This window comes from Diachasma alloeum, unplaced genomic scaffold (genome assembly GCF_001412515.2).
Source record: "Diachasma alloeum isolate Michigan unplaced genomic scaffold, Dall2.0 Dall_scaffold_00198, whole genome shotgun sequence".
NCBI lineage: Eukaryota > Metazoa > Arthropoda > Insecta > Hymenoptera > Braconidae > Diachasma > Diachasma alloeum.
In genome coordinates, this window is record NW_021680363.1 from 1,352,570 (window position 1) to 1,373,457 (window position 20,888).

Genomic DNA, 20,888 nt, shown 5'->3' on the forward strand with positions numbered 1-20,888 from the left:
ATTGAAGCGAATGAAAGAAAGAAAATGACCGTGTTTTGTTTTTTCGTCCTTTGTTTTTCTATTTTCATTTCAGTCTATTGAAAATGGAGGTGGAAGAGTGCACGGAGTTCATCATTCTCCAGGACCAGGCGACTCTCCTGGAGACGTTGATAAAAAACGTAAAGAATGAGGAACAATTTTTGATTTTGCGATTGTAAAGAGACGAGTATGAAATTTCCAAAAGTTTGCCGTGTGAATATCTCCGCGGGGAAGAGGTTTAGAGAAAAATATCACAAGACATTTTTTGTGGAGAATTTCGTGAGCTACAAAAAAGTTTTTATGACATTTTTTCGTAAATCCACCCATTCTCGAGATATTCATGAAATTAGGGTCCGCGTTTTGTTTAAGTTGTTGTAAATGTCCTAGAGATGTTTAATTATCTTGGCAGAAAGATTAATTACTTTGGAGAAATTATGTTGGTTCGAAATATTTCTTATAGCTATCAATTTTGAGACATGAAGCCCCTCAAGTCGCCCTCATCGACACTGAGCTGGAGGTGCTTCTCCTGAGTTTCAAGGAAATCTCCAGTAATTTATCAATAAAACTTGAAGCATTGACGCAATTATCAGAGCGTTTAGAGAACGAGAAGAGGAAGGAAGTCGTTGAGTTCGTGGAGAACATACAAGAGTCTTGGAAAAAGACAGTTAAAGAGGTACATAACATCGGACAAAAAAAATCCCTCATACAAATCTCCAATTGTCTCAGGAATGCCTAACGATAAGAAAACAAGTGGAAAATTGCTCTTATATTGCATATAGTATAGTTATTTTTGCTAATGGATGAATTAAATATTAATTAATGGCAATCGATGGGACTCAACAATACATTTGCAGAAAAACGAGGTCTAAAAATTGCCCTTTCGAGCTCGATATAACAAAAAAAAATTCAAAACTTAAATTTGAACGATTAAAAAGCTTCCAATTGGAGGCAAAAACATGATAAGACTTTTTTGTTGGAAATTTTCTCCTCTACAAAAAATTTCTTATCATATTTTCCCCTAAATCCACTCATTTTCAAGATAATCTCCAAAAACAAATTGAAAATCCCTTCTTAAATCATGGCATAGACAAATAAAAATGTGATAATTCACTCATTTCCCAGTTGAGTTTTTGAGGAATATTTCCAAATCTAAGGGAGATATCGAAATTTTCGTAACGACATTTGTTGTAGCACTCAATCGGCTCCATAAAAAAGGTTATAACAAAAATTTCGCTATCTCCCTTAGATTCCGAGATATTAATTGAAAACTGATCAATAGTCAAAATTTACTTATCTCCTTTTGCCACTTCGATAGATAATTGTTCCTAAAAGTCAAGTGTGTCCTTTAGATTACCGAGGAGCACTCGAGCCTTTCGGTGGTGAGCAGATCAGCCTACGGTCTCCCCCTGTCATCCCTCCTAACCGACATTAAACGATCGACATCGTCAATCCAAGTGTCCCTGCAGATCGGAGAGATGATATACGACAACGATTTCGTCGTCCAGGGCTTTCTCTACTGCAACGAGATCTCCAAGCTCCTGAACGACATGGAGGGCTGTGACAAGCGCATCCAGCAGTACCTGGTGACCCCGAAGGTCACCAGCTACCTCCAGAGTCTCGATGCAACGGTGGAGGCCTTCTCCCAGAAGAACAGTCTCCTTCCACCGAACGAGCAACAGCTGGAGGTCTTCTCCAAGGTCTCGTCCCTCCTCACCGAGGAACTCCTCGGCTGGGAGCCGGAGGATCCTGCGGTTGTGTTGAAGGAGAGCAATCCCAAGAAACCAGTCTTCATTACTAAGAATGCGAAACGAACTCAAGTGAAGAGACTGGCCAATTTGCCGCTGTTCAATTCTGTTCACAAGGAAAAATCCGAGGATTAAAGATTCATTTGGGGATTAGATTGCGAAAATATGAGAGATCCTTTTTTGGAGAGTTAATCAACGAGATGAGGTGATTAACGAAGATTTGGACTTGATTTCTTTGTCGATGTGAATTTATTAATTGTTGAATTATCTTCGTAATGACACGGATGAAGAGATTTGATGGGAAAACTTAGCGAATTCGTTAGAAAATTCTATTCGATTTCAATAGAAAAAGTCAATAAAATTTGATTTTTCTATTTATGTTATTCTGCTGAGGTATTTTCGACGGAATTTCGTCTGCTCAAATTTTCAAAGCTTTTTGTTTGATTTTGTTGATGACAAGAGAAGGAAAATAGAATGAAAAAAACTTGGAAAATTTGAGTCGAGGCAATTCTATAGAAAATGTCTGAAAAGAATAATTTATATAGAAAAAATGAATTCCATCAACTTTTTCTGTTGAATATTTTCTATTGAACATTTCAATAGAATTGACCAAAAACCAACAGAAAGTTCAATAGGAATCCAATAGAATTTTCTAACGAATTCGCTAGGTTTTTCTGTTAATTTTTTTCGTGCATTCTAGGAGAAATGACGAGAGAAAACAAATGTTCAACATTTTTCTCGACCTGCTAGTTCTAAAAATATCATAATAAACTATTCAATTTTTCCATAATAATAAATTGAAAATAAATTGAGATTGGCGAATTCACCACCGTTTAATTCTGTTCACAAGGAGAAATCCACGGATTGAAGATTGATTTGGGAATTAGACTGCGAAAATATGAGAGGTCCTTTTTTGGAGAGTTAATTAACGAAATGAGATGATTAACGAAGATTTGTACTTAATGATTAGTTTTTTCGATATGAATTTATTAATCGCTGAATTATCATCGTAATGAGTGAATCTGGGGGAAATGTCGCAAGAAAAAAATCATTCTTAAGATTTTTCTCAACCCAGCAGTTCCAAGGATGCGACAATAATCTATTCAATTTTTCCATAATAATAAATTGAAACAGAAAAATGATCTTGAACCAAGAATAAAAAATTAAGAATGCGAACCGAACTCAAGAAAAGAGTCTAACGAATTTTGGAGAGTTAATTAACGAAATGAGGTGATTAGAACTCGATGATTCATTGGTTCAATGTGAATTTATTTATTGTAATGAGTGATTGTAAGGGAAATGTCGAGAAAAAAAAATGTCCCTCAACATTTTTCGAATAAATTGAACGACAAAAATGATCTTGTTTCCTTTTATTCCACGTTCCTCCCTTAAAATCAATTAGAACGATAAACTCTCTCCTATTAATCATAAATTTTATCAATAGATTTATAAATATGATACAATGACACCGCAAATTGTCCCGACATAGGGAAAAAAATCACGAGACAAAATAACAATCAATATACAAATTTGAATGTCTTGAGTATCAGATTAATATCCTGGGATGCTTCTGAATGATTTGAGACTAGATTTACATTGAATTATGACAATTTTCAAAGAATCCCCTCGAGATCCGACAGTACTGTTGGTGCACCGAGTCTGAGGGTGAGTTCACGTCGACGCATGAAGGCTGGTGGTAATATTTGGGGCCTCTCAGGGGCCCTCGGGGTTGGCACATCGTAATTTGTTGCAACTGGCGCCCAACCCTTGTCGTTTAGGCACTTGTAGCAGAGCTTTCTCTCTCCTAAACACTGGGAATGATAGCCATGGCCACAGCCAAAGAACACTGTGTAGTCTGTACACTGGGTTAGCACCTGTCTGCACACGGGGCAGACCATTGAAGCACTTGCGCATGCTCTTCCAGAATCTCTGAGGAGGGAAATTCACGAGAAAAATATATTCAGACATTAAGTGGCTGTTAATTATCTAGAGAATCAGGGATTTTCATCAGTCCATAGAGATTATTACAATTATTTGCGTTTTAATTGGCCAAGAATTTCAGCAATTTTGAACACTGAGAACAAAAAATTACTTTTACCATGTGAATTTACTCACTACAAGAAAATCCACACGTTTCAAATGTAAATGTTTATATACATTCACTTGTGGCAAATAAATTTGCTCGGCAGAAGGGATTTTTTTCTCAGTGTAATTGAAGAATCGATTTTCCCACAATTATTGAGCAGAAATGATTTGTTCAACTTTTCACATAAATTCAATATTTTTCAGACTCTAGTTTCACGTATGAAACAATTTAATAGAAGAAACCTAGCGCTTTTTCTAAGAAATTCTATTGAAAATAGTTGTTTGATTCGAATTTGAAGGTCTCAAACATAAATAATTGTTCTGCTTTCGACAGCAACGAAATATTTGGCTCAAGAGGCACATAATTCACACCAGACGGTGCCTTTTCAGGATGAAAATATTAGAGGACAATTTATCAAAAAATATTTTATCCCCAAGTTACAAAATTGCTATCATATCATTATTATTGTTTCATTTAAGGGTTCATTTGTTGTCTGTGATTATTAGACAGTCGAAACAAAAAACTACGATCCCTTATTTCTCATAAAACAAAGATTTTTCGGGAGCAAAATACGTATGGAAGTACCGAATAACGAGTAGCGCTAGAAATGACATTTCTCGCGTGTACAGAGAATACAATTTTTTTCAACAACAAAATCTATTTTTTCGACAAAAGTTTTTCATTCCGGCGCACTCTCTGCATGTTTGGCCCAAAAAAAACCTTGATAATCTTCAAAAAACTATTTTCTCGGCACAACTAAGACTTGCTTGAGACCTTTCTCGTTTTTCTCTCAGTGCAGTCAGTAAATTGAGTTGTCCCAGACTCTTTAACCAAAAATTTCAATGTCAATTAAAATTTTAACCCCCACCCCGCCTACCTAAGCGTCCTCTTGAGTGCCTCATGCAGCTCCAGACTGACGAGTCTCGCCGTGGTCTCAACGAGAACCTGCTCGTACCTAGAATGCGTCAAGACCCCGGTCAGCAGCTGCCTGATATCCCCAATGGTCCCCGAAGTGGCCAACGGATGCTTGAGAATTTTCTCCAGAACCATGGAGAGGGCAGTGGTTCCACTGAGCGCCTCCAGCACGACCTTGAGCAGTCGTCCCCTGAGCCTCTCGACCCTCTGGTTCCCCCCGGCCTGAGGCTGCAGAGCACTCTCCACCAGGGGCATCCAGTCGAGGTTCCCCGCGGCCCGTCTGCACAGCCCCGCGACCTGTTTAGTCGCCACCACCACCTCCTCCTCCCCCATCACCCCCTGGTGATACAGCCCCAGTCGTTCCTCCAGGCCCCCATGGAGCAGCTCGAAGGCCTCCTGATAGTTCCCCATTTTCTCCAGCATGACGGCAGTGGCCTCCTTGTGCCCCGCCTCCCTCACGATCCTCAGAGCCTCGTCGAGCCTGCAGCCGTGCACCCCCTTGACATGACCAACAACACCGTCAGGATCATATCGACACATGAGCGCTAGAAACCTCTCGAGCTGTTGCGTCGTGAGCTCCACCCTGTTCTCCTCCTCCTCCCTGAACTGATTCCCATGGTACAACGACGACAGCAGCGCAAATTCCAGCCTCGACTCTGTCTCCAGCATCTCCAGGATGGCCGACAATTTCGCGGGAATTCTATTGACAAAGCCAGCAACCCTGTCGGCGTCTAGAGCAACGAGAGTTGCTGCGTGTGCCAGCATAACCGCTTGAAAAGCCCCATTGGGCAGCCTCTCCAGCCACTGCCACACCTCGTGCTGCCTGTAGTGGTCCCCGATGATGCACCTGCAGACGGAGACCCAGTCGTCCCTCGCCGTGTACACCACCTCGGCAACCCTCAAGAATTTCGCCCTCTGGGATAAATTTAAAATAGTGTTATCAGTGATTCCATTCAGCTTCTTCGTATTCAGGAGTTGGAGGAGGGCGTTCTCTCGCTCCAGTTTCTGATCTCGTGTTACCATGTCCCCAGTGTCGGTGCAGAGAACCTCAATCAATCGATTCAGAGTGGAGGACTCCAGGGTGACAGTGCCCTCCGCCATTTCATTCGCCACAAAGACCAGGACAGTTGCTCTCTGATTGCTCGTGAGGTACTCAGGACTGTCTGGAGACACTGGTGTTGTCGGCATGACGATGGACAACAGAATGTCCACGAGTCTCTGTCTCTGTCGCAGTCCCATTTCAGTCTTGAATTCGGGCTCTTGAAAGGCCATGGAGATGACGTCGAGAAAGCCTCGAGCATCGAATCTGAGAAGACTCCTCAGATACGGATACTGGCGCTCGTTGTCTTCAGCGAGACTGGAATGTTGTGACAACAGAGCCCTGAGGACTTCGACCTTAGCCCTCTGTGGCTGGTCCTCAGGGAGATCGCCCCTGGGGAAGCCCCTACCAGCCAGGCAGCAGCTGGCGTACACCAGGAGGGCATTTCCCAGCCTGATGCACTCCCTCGGCATCGTCTCCCTCGTGCTCTTCATGAAATTCTGGAGAACGGGCATCAGCTGGTGAATGGGTGCCGTGAAGTCCCCCAGAGCTGCCGTCTGCAGGTGAATGAGCGCCTCCCAGAGGCACCTGGCCCTGCAGATGGTCGTCACCTGGTGAATGTCCAAACAATCGACGTCCAGGAGAACAACGACAGCCTGAAGAGGCTCCAACCTGTCCTCCTTGTCGTACAACTCGACAAACTGCTGGGCAATCAGTGGTGGCAGTCTTGGCAACAGGCTGCCGTCCAGGAGAGGGCCCTCGAGAGCCCTCAGATAGCTCGCCTTCAACCCCGGCGTCTCCGACACGAGATCCCACAGAGCGCCGAACAACAGATAACTATTCTCAAGCTGTACAGCATAATCCACACAAGTCGCAATGATCTCGCTCTCGTTTCCGTAGTCCCCTGGCGACCTGATGAACTCGTGCATGTACTGCATCAATACCTCACTCGTCTTGATGAAGGTCAGCCGTTTCCTTACCTTCTTGAGCCCACTGAGACCCACCACAGCCTTCCCCTTGTCCTGGTGAAAGGACAGACCCAGCGCCAGGGCCTCGGGGAATCTCTTCTGAAGCGTCAGATACCGCAGTCGTTCGGACCACGTTCTGATGAAGACGACGTGCAGTCGCTTCGTTCCCAACAGCAGCAGCTGGCTCCCATAAGTGATGACGCTGTTGTAGCACGCCCGTTCCCCAGCCAACGCCATCGCCTTGGATACGTTGCCCCCCGTGGAGAGGCCCTTGAAGTGACTCGAGGCGTAGGATATCCCCACGGGGTTCATGTCAATGGTCTCCAGGTCCTCCTGCGTTCTAACATCGATGAGATGCAGTCGCTCCTGCGTGTCCAGGACAGCGAGCGATCTCGTGTTCAGCCATCGAAGATTGCTGATTGTGTAGGCAAGCGTCATTCTCCTGAGGGGCGTCAGCCTCACCCTCGACCCGGCCTCCGAGCACACCTGGTAAAAGTGAACAGTTGTGTCTCTGGCAAGGGCGAGAACGGGATCAATGACTCGCGTGGCGTCCGGCGCCTGGATCACCACCAGCTGCCAGGAGACCTGCGGTGGCGCAATCGTCGGCCCCGCCAGGGGATGCGTCAGGACGACCCTCATCCTCGGGCGAATGCAGACGACAATGACCTTGGACAGCGTCGCCAGGGCGACGAGTGTGTAGTTCTTCAGGGGATGTCGAGGTAAATTATTCAGCAGAAGTGGCTCCATCGTGCATACCTCACCCCGCGATCCACTGAACAGACACTTGGAGTCGCACCCCCTCACCCCCATGACCCTCGTGAAGCTGAGCTCGAAGACCGAGCCCCCGCTGTCACTGCAGAGGGCCAGGGTAGGCGAGTCAGTGAATCTCACGTGGAGGACTGCTGTCCCGGGTGGATGCACCTCCGTCAGAGTCCTCAGGACCTTTCCACTCGAGCTGTCGATCATGAGGATGTGCCCCCGGGCGTAGCCGGCCAGCAGTCGTGTGCCGTCGTGATTGAAACACAGGGCTGAGACCGCCCCCTGGTGACGCGCCTCCTGGTTGCACCACCTCAGCGTCTGCTTCGAGTCAAAAGCCAAGAGGAGGCCGTGACTGGTTCCAATGATCAGGAGATCTCCACCAGCGGCAACCGCACTCGCCAGCCCGGCGTTCACCTTCTCCGAGGCGGATTTTATCTGCGATGTTATCCCCCGCATTATCGCGTGCTTCATTATCACCCCCGACAGGGGAATCTCCGGGTTTCGGGGTGTCGGTTTGCTCAGGGAATTCAGGGAGAGGAGGCTACCGACACTCGTTGTCTCGCTGCCGTCCACCGCCGAGGCCGAGGCAGCACCGATGTCCAGGTCGGTGCCCGATAATTCACCGGTGTCCTGCTCTGTCAGGATGCTCTCCAGGGTCGGCAGGTGGTCCAGCGACGGTATCGCGTACTCTGCATCGTCCAGCTGCGGGGAGATTCAAAGGTGATTTCAAGGGGATTAGTCTCAGCAACAGCTGATTTTCTTTAGGCCCCCGGGGGGAGGGTGATAAGGATAACCTAGAGGTTAGATTGGGGGCTGGGGGGTAGGGGTGTTACCTCCTCGATGTCCAGGTTTATGGCGTCGACGGCGAGGTTCTCCTGGGATCCACCCCCCGATGAACTGTCCTTGTCTGCCATTTTTTGCGGATTGTTAGGCGACTGTCAAACTACACCCGCGCGGTACACACGCCATTGTTGGACACTGTGTTGTCGTTGGGAGAACGGGGAGGGGGTTAAGTGGACGAGAAGGGAGCGGAGGGGGAGGGGGTGACGGCGGGGATTTTGAAGACACTGAGACCGATGTTTTCTTGAATTTTAGTGGTAATTCACACTGCAAGACCAATTAAGTGGTCAAAGCACGAAAACACTTCTGAAGAAAAACATTTCGGTTACACAGACAGACAGATCCTAGCAAAGAGTATGTCGACAGTTTGACGACAAATTGCCGGTGTCCTGTTAAATTTTAGATGGCACGGGTTTTTTTTTATAGAAAATGTTAGAAAATGTTTTATAGAAAATGTGGAAACTATATTTCCCACACTGAGAAAAAAACAAACACGTTGTCAAACTAGACAGTCGAAACAAAAAACTACTATCCCTTGTTTCGCATAAAACAAAGATTTTTCGGGAGCAAAATACGTATGGGAGTATCGAATAACGAAGGAGTAGTTCTAGAAATGACATTTCTTGCGTGGACAGAGAATGCAATTTTTTTTCAACTACTAAATCTATTTTTGCGACGAAAATTTCTCATTCCGGCGCACTCTCTGCATGTTCGGCACAAAAAAATTCTTTTTTATAATTTTCAGAAAACTATTTTCTTGGCACAAGTAAGACTTGTTTGAGAACTTTGTCGTTTTTCTCTCAGTGCGGAAACTATTGAAATTCTCTTATTGTCAAATATAAAATCATCAGTCCTCATAAATCAGTACCCGGAGTGCACTCCACATGCAAAACACCTGTATCCCGGGCAACCCGTCGATGTTTCCGTTTCACGTGAGAAGCCCATCACCTCAGAAAAACTGCGCGTTCCATCGAACCCGGAAATACCCCAAAAATCCCTTAAATTGAATAAAAAGTTCGTCGCATCCCCCCACTATTCAAAATTATGATCTCGTGTGAGTATTGCATCAGCAATTTTGAAATAAACATCTTGTCACTCCGGGGAATTCATATGAATCATCTTTCCCTTGCAGTTGACATGGTTTACTTCTGCCATTGTCATTGCTCCCAGGAAAATTTGGGGAATGAGAATTGAGAGTTATTCAGAGAGATTAATCACAAGGAGGTAACACGAATGCTGCTTGGTATATCAGTGGGCATTAAATCACATGTATTATTCTGGTGTCACGAATGAGCGTAGCGTGCACGATACCAAAAACCATGTACACCGAATAAATATTATCGATTCAGGTACCATTAGCTGATGTAAATAGGCAAGAAAATATACCATGCATATACATTTATTTTGTGTTTGTGACAGGACAATTAGGTGGAATAGATATGCCAGGCATTCATTACATTCTGGGCTATTTTCAGGCAAATTGGTCTTGGGAATACCACAAATTTACGGCTGGGAGGAGATCCTGTCACGCAGTGCAAATAAGAAATAACTCCAGGTATCTTATGCAGGAATAAGCCAAAGTTTTTTAGTTAAGTCTAGAGTGGAGGTAGCTCGAGCTGTAAATTAGGGATTTAGAGTGGGAAAAGTTGGGTGAATTGAGGAAGTAATTAAAGAATGAATTGACGATGTCGTGGGGAATAAAAGAATTTTGAATTTTTATCAGTAATTGCATCAGCTTTGTGATGAGAGAGGTAAAACGGTGATGGAAACTTTTGAAAATTTATAATGTTAAGACTTGTAATAGACACAATTGCTACTTTTAATGATCGAAATGGGTGATTACACTCCCAATTATCAGTGTATGAGGTATTCCACGCCAAATGAGTCCACCGCTGACCCTCACCGTCTCGGAAATTAATGGCCATTTTTTCTACGATTAGAGGGGTTGGAAAACTATCTTTCAAATTTTTTCAGATTTTTTCTACAGCCCCGTTCAGAGATATGTTTTTTTTTTTCATTTTTCCGTTTTTTTTTCCAATAACTCGAGTTCGATTTATCCGATTTCAATTTAAATTTTCCATTTTCTACCGCCTATACGAGTATTTTTAGCAAGATTTTTTTTCCATTCCTAGACCGCTCATAATAATGATTTTTCGAGAAAAAAAAAGTTGAAAGTCTTGAATTTTGCAAATTACGTCAGGGTTAATTTTCAAAATTTTTTTTCAGTAATTCTTATAATCAGAACAAGTATTTTGAGCCGTCATTCAAGTTGAGCATCCTCTTGGATCTATTTAATTTTTAATTTTTTCATTTCGAAATTTCGCAATTTTGGTCAAAACACCCCAAAACGACTTCGATTATTCATCAAAAAAATATGTGATAGGTAAACAGTCAAATTCACTTCATACTGTTTATTAGTATGTACACTCACAGCATCAAATGCGTGATGAAAATTGGGGACAGTTCCGACATAAGGAGTTGAATAAACAATAATGAATCTTGTACACTGGGTCTGATGGCGTTATGAGTTCGAGAGAACAATTCACTGTAGAATTCAATGCAGAATGATGCACTCAATGTAATGCCTGCGACAATAATGGAATATCGAGACTAGCGAGAGACATATTTCAGTAGCGAAGTGGTAAAACGGTACAGCCAATTCTTACTATTCGCCAGTTTTCGATGAATATCTCGGAATCTAAAGGAGATAGCAAAATTTTTGTTATAATCTTTTTTGTAGAGCCGATTGAGAGCTACAACAAATGTAATAACGAAAATTTCGCTATCTCCCTTAGATTCCGAAATATTCCTCAAAAACTCAACTGAGAGATTAATCTCATGAGAAAGTCCATTTCATCTTTATTTGTTTCCTCGATATTCAATCAATATTGCATGAAATTTCCATGCTGAATGAAAAATCCGTTACTACATTGAATATTCAGTCACAGCCATTACCCAAATTTCCAAAAATGTCTAATGAAAATTTCCAAGTCTCCACTGCCAACAAAAACCGAAATTGTCTTTAAAAATCTTGTGATCATTAATAAAAATCCAAGAGTCTGAATTCACGGGAGATTGAATCAGAGATAAGAGAATATTTCCAGTAGATTCGAATAAATATTTCCAGTGGTTCGATCATGATCGCAGATAGGGGTGATGTGCTCTTTATTTTCTTCTGTTCTGCTCTCTCCACCCTTCCTCCCTAACTATAATTAGCTTCTCTCTGTTGCCTTTTTGGAGGAGCCTTCGTTTTTTTTTCAACCCCTGATGGGTCTTAATATTTATCCACGTGACGTCGCGTGCCTCGCTCGATGTCGTCGATGCGACCCCCGAGGACACGCCAAAAGGCTCAAGCACCGCTGCCATAAAGGCTGTTCTCCAGTCTAAGAATGTACTTCTGCGAGTGCACGCGGGCCTCGGGGATTATTCGATTAAGAATTATTTCGGGACATTTGTGAGGGAATAGTCAATCAAGATGTTGAAGGGACGGAGGGTAACACAATCTTCTTCCCCATTTTTTCAATTTAATTCTTGCATTTGTAGAATTTCTTCGCGTTCCAGTCAATTGACTTTTCTGTGATGTCCAGGGTGGGCTCAAGGGGAAGGGGAGGATGGCGAAGAAAGCTGCACCTGCAGCCCTCCAAACGGAAGTTTCCACTGATGAAGAGTGGGCGAAGATCATGGAACGAAAGGGTCTTGTTGGTAAATTTTGAAATTTTCGTGGGCTTGCGCGCGCAAAAGAATTTAAGGATGTTCGCGGAATGAAATTTTTTAGAAAAATTGTAGTGCTAGCACGGGAAGAGAGGCGCAATGTGAAATTTTATTGGGGAAAAAGTTTTTTTTCATTGTATTTTTCCCATCTTTTAATACAAAAAACATACAAAAAACTTGAAAAATTTGAGACCAGAAAATTCTGTAGAAAATATCTTAATAGAATAATTGTTGTATAGAAAAATCGAATTCGCTAGGTTTTCTGTTAAATTTTCCATACGTCCGATTGTTACATTTCACTTTTTGTTGAAATGATTTATTAATTTTCATCTCTTTTTAATCAGTTGTGGACGTTTATTCGGATTGGTGCGGACCCTGCAGTGGAATGGTCAGCATCCTCAAGAAAATAAAAATGGAAATTGGTGGTGATCTTCTCAGTTATGCGATAGTAAGGGCACAATAAATAAATAAATTCAATTGATAAATTCATTCTCATTGCTATTAAAAAGATTTTTTTCATCTAAAGTAGTTTCTATTGGACATTTTCAACACAAAACAAATACGTCATGAAGCTGTGGAATTCTTCAATAACTAATAAATTTTCAATACAAGTTTAACAAAAAGCCAACAGAATTTTCTATCGAATTCGCTAGATTTTTCTACGAATTTTTTTCGTTATTTTAAAAATAACGTTTTTCTCCATTGATCACTATTATTATTATTATTTTTAAAAATGTTTATTTTAGGCCAAGTGCGACAACATCTCGGACCTCGAGAGGTTCAGGGGAAAGAGCGAACCCACCTGGATGTTCATTCATGTAAATCTCTCAATTAAAATAATCCATGCAGAGAAATTTCTGAATTTTTCACAAAAAAATTGTTTTTGCTCTTCAGAACGGAATGATGGTGAACTTGATGTTCGGCGCATACTGCCCTGAACTTCAGAAAATGCTGACTGATGAGATTCATAAAGTTCAGAAGAATGAAGATCATGAATTTTGTATTCCGGTCTCAGAGAGAAGTCCTGAGGAGCAAAAACGGGTGAAGATACTTGAGGAGGAGAGGGTGGCTAAAGAGGCTGCTAAGAAGGCACAAAAAGGTTGGTTGATTACCCCAGAGTATGTAATTACAGAAATTAAATGAATTAAATTTCATAACTTCATTTACGAAAAATAAATGATTCAATTCCATCGATTCATCAGCGAACAATCGAATAAAATCTTTGTTACACGCATACGTACGGACACGGTCTAAAAAATTCATTTTGCATTAGTTGGATCATAATGGATCGATATAACACAAAAAATCCGAAACTTAAATTTGAACAATTACAAAGTTTCCATTAGGAAACAAAAATGTTAATTCTACATAAAAAATCAAAATTAGAGTCTGAAGCTGTGGCGAGATACGAAGCAGAGATGCATCACCTGATGACATCTCTCCTCGACGAGACCAGTCTACTTTTGTACCCCTGGGTCTTCAAGGACGAGGAGGGCCACAGGAGAGACAAGAGAGCGAGTCCACCCTACGTAGATTTACTGGAGAACGTTCTCCCCGATAACTACACAGTGGAGCAAGAGATCAGAAAACGACTGAATGAAGATTTCATCGCCAAAATATTCGCAGAGGTTCACTAAATGATGAAAATATTTGAAACGAATGTTTGATGATTCATGCAATTAATGGCCTTCATTGATGATTTTAGTCTGATTGGATAGTGACTCCGGAGGCCAAACAGCTTCTGACAGAAGGTAAATGCATGTTTATGCGACTGAAGGTGGGGGAGAACAGGCCGGAAATGGATGTGGAAAAATATCTGCTCAATTTATTGTTTGGTGAACCACGACTACCACTCATTGGCGACGACATTCCCGAGGGTTGGTATGTCTCCAAAGAGATATTATTAAGGCCCAGGTGGATTATCTTTCCAACGTGATCTTGATTGTTTTTATTTTTATTTTGATAATCAGAAATGATCTCCAATTGCTATTCAGTTTTACAAAGCCCTGGAGTCTCCAAAAATTATGATTGTACAATAAAAAAAACGCACAGGTAAATGTTCAGAACAACTTCCTCATTTTTATCTTTAATTATTATTATTATTATTGATTAATTCATGTATTTGGAGGGTAAATGTGTGTAAAAAACGTTGGAAAAAAACTGAACATTTTCAAAGAGCGTTTTTGAATAATATTGGGAAATAAACCCAATAGGGAGGAAATTGCAAATTAATAATTTGATGGATCCAATGGCTGTCAGGTCGTCATTTGTCACAGTAGTCAATGGCTGTCACATCGTTAGTTACCACGATAAATTATTCATTCACTATTTTCTCTCTATCGGACTTATTTCTTAATCTTTATTAACAAATGCTCCTTGAAAATGTTCGGTTTTTTCTACTTTTTTTTATTGTACAATCATAATTTTTAGGGATTCCTGCGTGATGTAAAATCCAATGGAAATTTTGTAATAAATTTCACATTATGAGAATGGAAAAACAATTGAGATAACGTTCGAAAAATAATCCAGCCGGGCCTTAAATAAACAGAAATATTGGAGATCTTTTTTTTATTCGTATGTTGGAGATCTACTTTTGAAATTTCAACGGGAGATAATTAAAATGAAATGAATGTTTTTATTGATAAATTCAGTATTTCGTAAAATATTCGGTGAAATTTCAGGTAAAAATTATAAATTACTCATAATTATAATTATAAAAATTATAATTACCCAAATGAATTTTTAATGAATGTCATTATCAAGTGTTCAATGAGTGAATACTTTATAATTATAATTACTCAAGTTTTGCAGAGCGCCACAAACCAGCCTCCATCCCCTTAGGAAAAGAGAATTTCATATTTCCGGTCGTCTGGGCGACTCCGAACGCCCTGAATAAAATAGCCCTCTTCAAAACGATATTCAAGAAGTATCTCGACACAACATTCCCCGTGAGTCATCTCCATTCCCTCAAGGATGTCACGGAGCTCATTGACCGAATATTCAAAATGATTGGAATCAAATTGAAATTTACGCATCAAATGTGTATTAAATATTGAGGAGGGTTTCAACACACTGCTCGATTTTCGAGAATACTTGAGGTTTCGTGACAGTATGATCCTCGTTATTAATTTCTCGATATTTCATTTTAATTGTTGGGCTGAAATGGCGACAGAAAAGACGAAATTTCATGGAATCTCCATGACATCCTCATCAAAAAATGACATCAAATAGAACTTGAATCGTCTTTAATCTTCGACAACTTGAGACCCACAGCGTGAAATTCAATTAATTTTATTCAAATTGAGGCTCTTTTCTTAAACTTTGAAATACATCCAAATCGTATCATTTAATAAAAAGATATTAAAGATTGAAGAATGTCAATTTCTGGCAAAAAATGACATCAAATAGAACTTGAATCGTCTTTAATCTTCGACAACTTGAGACCCACAGCGTGAAATTCAATTAATTTTATTCAAATTGAGGCTCTTTTCTTAAACTTTGAAATACATCCAAATCGTATCATTTAAGAAAAAGATATTAAAGATTGAAGAATGTCAATTTCTGGCAAAAAATGACATCAAATAGATCTTCGATCGTCTTTGATCTTTGATAACTTGAGATCAAAAGAGCGTAATTTAATTACTTCCTCTTCAATTTAAATCTTTTTCCATAAGTTTGGAAACAAGCCCAGATGTATTAAAATCGTATCATCCAATTAGAACATATTAAATGACGAAATTTCGTGGGATATCCATGACATCCTCATCAAAATGGCTTATGAATCACCAAAAACAATCATTGATACCAAAATTATATTTCAGTACGAAGACAAGACCGAAAAAGCTCCGATAATGGTCTTCAAGTTCGACAGCACACGAAAAAATGAACTCAAAGTAGTCCTCGCGATGCAGGAGTCCGAGGTCCTGCACTTCGGTATTTTCGAGAGGGATAAGCCCGGGGAGGCGAGGCTCCTGGCGAATTCCATTGAAGAATTCGACGCCAGTGCCGAGGAAAAGACTGGGTACGAGGCGTTCGTTTGCGTCGTGAGGAAAGTCGGCTCCGAGGCCTTCCTCACGTTCGCGGGCATCGGCCCCTATCATGTCAGTGAAAACCCAGATATTGCTGTTGAAGAAGCTAATGCGTACTTTCCGGAAGTACTTCCAGCCGATGAAGAGGATGATGACGAGGAGAAGTTGGAGGAGGGGGAGGTGGGGGGAGAGGAAGTGCGAGAGAATGGCGAGAAGATGAGTTGAAAGATTGATGAATAACTGATTCGTGATTAAAATTCAAGTAAATTTAGTTTTCTTTATGAAATTTTTGAGTTAGAGTTTTCAAAAATGATTTACTGTTTTTTAAAAATAAATTTTCATGTAGAGGTCTTTAAGTGTTGAGATGCAAAGATATTTGTGGAAAATTAGTGGAAATGTTGTTTTATTTCTCATGAGAAATGTGAAATTTTTCTTGAAGTGAAAATATAAGTAATTGAAAGAATTTCCCAGTAAAATAATGCCTAATAATCAAGTAATTTGGCATAAATATTGATCAATAATTAACTCAAGATTGATTTCAGGTTGTTTTTAAAATGAATTTTTTGAATTTTTTCCTATACCCTTTTTAGTGAAAAAAAAAATGTTTTCAATTTCCTTGTAGACATTTTCAATTGCTAAAACTCCAAGGTACTCCTGGAGAATTAATCGAAAAGTTAATTTAATTTTTCATGAGAAATATAATTGTTTTTTGTTGAAGTAAATGCAAGTAGATTTTTTTGCAATTGAGAATATTTTCTAGAAGAAATATCCGTTGATAATCAAGTATTTGTTCCTAAAAAATTAGCATTGATCTTGAGAGGAAGTAGGGGAGAGTGTCTAGACGATGAGTCGAGAGATTGACGAATAATTGACTCATGTCTGTATTTGGGTTTCATTTTTTCTCGTGAATTTCCCGAGTTTCTAAATTAAATACCGTATTTTGTTTCATTTTTCTATAAATTTTCACGCAGCCATCTTTAATCGTTGAAATTCCAAAATATTTCTTGAAAATTAATCAAAAAGTGATTTCATTTCGCATTAGAAGTCTGAAATCTTAGAAATTAAACTGTAACTTGAATTTTTTTGTAATTGAGAAAATTTCCCAGGAAAAAACTCTTGATAATTCAATAAATTTGAATAAATAATGCAGAATAATAAAATACGATTACCACAATTTATTTCTCCCAGCCCTTTCGTACACAAGAAAAACATGAGTTTGAATTGTTGTTGGAGGAAAAAATAAACCGAGGCAGAATGAATATAATCGTCTACTTCTTGTAGCCGCAGCTGCGCCTGCGACCACGAGCCCTCTCGAATTTCCTTCCCTTAGAGCGAACCAGGGGTTTCGTGTGGGAGTGAGGTACACCAGGAGCTGGTCCAAAGTGCTTGACAGCCTCACGTGCCTTACGACGTCCCTGCATGAGGACTGTCTTGTTACCTGTTGGTGCTCTCAGTGCCAATTGGTCGAATGTTATTATTTCACCGCCAGCCTTCAGGATTCGTCCACGTGCTTTCTCAGTTACACGGAGGGCACAAACCTGAATTGACCAGCCAATTAAACACATTAAACAATGAGCTAATTAATTAAATTAAGAAATATGATTAAATTAACAGAAATGTTAGATAATTACTCTTAAAATTTCAAGTGAAGATAATTAAAATCTTCAGCAACGACTGATTCATATGAAATTAAATGTATGTTATTATTCATAAATTCATGATGTTGTAAAATATTCGATGAATTTCCCCATTATACGCCCACATAAAAATCGTAATTAAGAAATTGTGCGCAAAATTCTACTTGAAATGAAATTAAAGTCAAGTTAAATTTTTTGAATCAAATTAAAGAACACTAAGTTTGACATTCATGTGTAATTGTCAATTAAATAAAAAATCCTAATAATCTGGTTTATGATATTTGAACGAGTAATTAATCAATTCAATCAGGAGATGTTTGAATTACAAGATCATAAGATCGCAAAATATTAATGAGAAAAATGTTTTCACAAGAACTGTTACATTTCCTTTAGAATTAAAGATTGTTAAAAATTGTTATATTAGATCTATCGAATTGTTGAGTTATTTCATTGATGAGTAGTTTTCTCTAAATTACTATAGAATTTCATGTCCTAAAAAAAGATTCTTGACTTTTTTGTGTGAAGCCAATTGAGTAATCGATGAATATTATTGAGTGTCTTTAAATTGAAGATATTTTCGATCGACAGATAATTTCATCATTTTAATAAATTTTCCATGTAATTTATGCCTAAAAAATATGCAATGTTGACCTAATTGTAGTGAATTTCACTGAGAATGAACTCACAGTCAACTTTGGAACTTCGAAGATCCTGGCGTCATCAGTGACTGTACCAACAACGACAGCAATGCAGTTCTCACGTGCTGGTTTCTTCATGAACCTCACGACACGTGCCAAGGAAATTGGTGGTCTGTGAATTTTGCTCATGAACAGACGCTTCAGGATGATCTTGTTGAATTTGGCATTGGTACGTCTTGCCAGGAAACGGTAGAGCTGTTTTCAGGGGAAAGAATATTTTGTTTTCCTCAAAAACAATCATTAATTCATGCCTATTAACTAAATAAATATAAATTTAATCCTTTATTTCACCGTTTTATCAGCATCCTTATTATTTTTTGAATTGTTGTTTGAATTATAGAATTTCTAAAAACACTCTAGACTCATTCTTCGATGCTTCTGGAGTTTTCTTGAATGAAAATATAATTTTAGCCGAATTTTTAAGGAATTAAACTCATTTTCATAACGATAAACTTCAGAATATCCTAGAACTTTGGCGTTTTTATTGTTGAAATAATTTTCAATATTTTAACAAAGAAAAACGAACTGAAAATACCTTTTGAAATCCTTAAGATTGCAATCTTATTCCATAAATAATTAGCATACAATCTATTTTCAATAATTTTTTCAAAATCAAATCAAACTTTTACATTTCATAAGTTCGTTGAAAATTGATTTCATGTCAAAAAATCAGGTTTCCAGAAGTTCAAACGACTTGAATTATTAATTCTTCAGAAATGAATGCTTGAAGAATAAGTAATTCTTCGCAAAATGGAACAAATGACAAATAATGGAATTAGAAATTTGCTCCCCTCATTCAGGAATTCAATGCTCCAGTAGAGAAAAATGATCTAATACCGAAAATCATATATAACGTATTATAGAGGTAAAACCAATTGTATCAGCTAGTATAATTGACTCTCAGTGAACTCCAAGAGCCAGAATAGGAAAGCCGACTACTCGTTTAATCTAGCGAACAGTCAAATTGGACCAGTCCAATATCGGACAGACACAGAGTGCAGTTCGCAGACAGAATAATTCCCCAGTTTTTACATTTTTCCCAATGTTCATAAATCATAACTCAGAGGGAAATTCATCAATTGAGCTCCGTTCAGGCTCCTCACAAAGGGGCAGAACGGTTTCCACGAGCAAAATCATGGCATTTCATTAAAATTGAATGGGTCATTGACATTAAAAACGGCGAAAGTGTCTATTTTGCTTCATTTGCCCCCAGAAGCATTGAATAAAGACGTGATTATCTCAACATGTGTATTGACACTTTCTGCATCCTAACCTAAAAGATCTCATCCTGCGTACCCCAAAAATTGCCCTCAACAATCAATAATTACGTCCCGAAGTCGCAATTGCAGTCCTTAACAATCATCTGACGATTGAAATATTTATTAAAAAACTTACCTTGACCAAAAGTCGCAGGTAGACATCCTGAGACTTGGGTTCAGTTCGCCGCACTTTGCGGTCGTGTTTATGGTTGATGTCGATACCCTGTGGATAAATACCATTGTCGTTTAATAAACAAACATTGTTAATTTCACTCGTTAATCATTGCATCGTCGGATGTCAACGCAAATAGCTGATTACAACGGATTTTAATCGACGAGCTATAAACTTCACAATGCCTTACCATTTTGACAAATCGGAAAAGAACCACGGCCACTCCGTGCTGCGCGCACGCCACGAAAAGAAACCGGAAGTTGGTGGGAGGTCGCTAGCTGCGGTCTATCCGCGCCATGCGCAGGGACTATTTGAATTCTTTCGCATAATTTATGCATAAGGGAGAGTAACTTAAATTGACAAAATGAAACAGTCGAGAAACGACTGTTTGACGCAATTCCAGCAAAAAATTCCATTTTTATTAAATACTTTTGTTTATTAACTTTTTTTTTATTAACTAGACTTGACTGATAAATTTTTGATAAATTCTTGTTCTTGTTTCTGAGTGATGAATATTAGAAAATGCCAAAAGTGTCCATTTTATCCCATTCTTCCCTATTCATGAAGTTTTTGAAGAAATTTCACAAAAAATTTGTATCAACAATTTTTCGACAATTTCGATAACTTGCAATAGAGTTTTTGTAGAATTTTTGGATGTAAGACCCCAAGACCTTCCAATTATCGGACATTTTCCGGAAATTTTGTTTGAATGCGGGAAAATTGATGAATTGTTAATGAGAATTTAACAAAAATGACTTCAAACGACAGAATGACCAATTTTGGAGTATGGGATGCACTGTTAGAAAAAAATTAAAATTGGATGGACCGACTGTCCGAAAATTACCGATTGGTAATTTTGAGGATACTGATTGCGATTTAAGGAACAAAAAATACCGAAATGCAGAATTTACTGAAAATTCAACGAAATTCCAAATTTTTCAACGGCACTGAGATGAGTGCCTCAACCTATTTGAATAATCAAGTACTGAATTACCACGCATTTTTAATTAATT

At 39.5% G+C, this 20,888-nt stretch overlaps 4 protein-coding genes across 4 annotated transcripts; 2 read left to right on the forward strand and 2 right to left on the reverse strand.

Annotated features, from left to right (window-relative positions):
* Nucleotides 1-83: 83 nt before the first annotated feature.
* LOC107048833 lies at nt 84-1,898 on the forward strand. Its single transcript, XM_015272262.1, has 3 exons — nt 84-158; nt 479-691; nt 1,368-1,898. The coding sequence occupies exons 1-3, from the start codon at nt 84-86 to the stop codon at nt 1,896-1,898; spliced, it is 819 nt and encodes a 272-aa protein (XP_015127748.1).
* Nucleotides 1,899-3,118: 1,220 nt separating this feature from the next.
* Nucleotides 3,119-8,491, reverse strand: LOC107048877 (vacuolar protein sorting-associated protein 8 homolog). Its single transcript, XM_015272317.2, has 3 exons — nt 8,364-8,491; nt 4,727-8,232; nt 3,119-3,692 (listed from the first exon to the last, which is right to left on the reverse strand). The coding sequence occupies exons 1-3, from the start codon at nt 8,442-8,444 to the stop codon at nt 3,377-3,379; spliced, it is 3,903 nt and encodes a 1,300-aa protein (XP_015127803.1). The 5' UTR covers nt 8,445-8,491; the 3' UTR covers nt 3,119-3,376.
* Nucleotides 8,492-11,827: 3,336 nt separating this feature from the next.
* On the forward strand, nt 11,828-16,334 carry LOC107048834. The gene is made up of 9 exons (XM_015272263.1): nt 11,828-11,863; nt 11,958-12,072; nt 12,426-12,529; nt 12,828-12,899; nt 12,976-13,180; nt 13,468-13,709; nt 13,787-13,962; nt 14,885-15,029; nt 15,903-16,334. The coding sequence occupies exons 1-9, from the start codon at nt 11,846-11,848 to the stop codon at nt 16,332-16,334; spliced, it is 1,509 nt and encodes a 502-aa protein (XP_015127749.1). The 5' UTR covers nt 11,828-11,845.
* Nucleotides 16,335-17,264: 930 nt separating this feature from the next.
* Nucleotides 17,265-20,140, reverse strand: LOC107048887 (60S ribosomal protein L18). The gene is made up of 4 exons (XM_015272327.1): nt 20,066-20,140; nt 19,840-19,926; nt 18,433-18,639; nt 17,265-17,647 (listed from the first exon to the last, which is right to left on the reverse strand). Exons 1-4 carry the CDS (start codon nt 20,066-20,068, stop codon nt 17,378-17,380), a joined length of 567 nt encoding a protein of 188 aa, XP_015127813.1. The 5' UTR covers nt 20,069-20,140; the 3' UTR covers nt 17,265-17,377.
* Nucleotides 20,141-20,888: the final 748 nt, after the last annotated feature.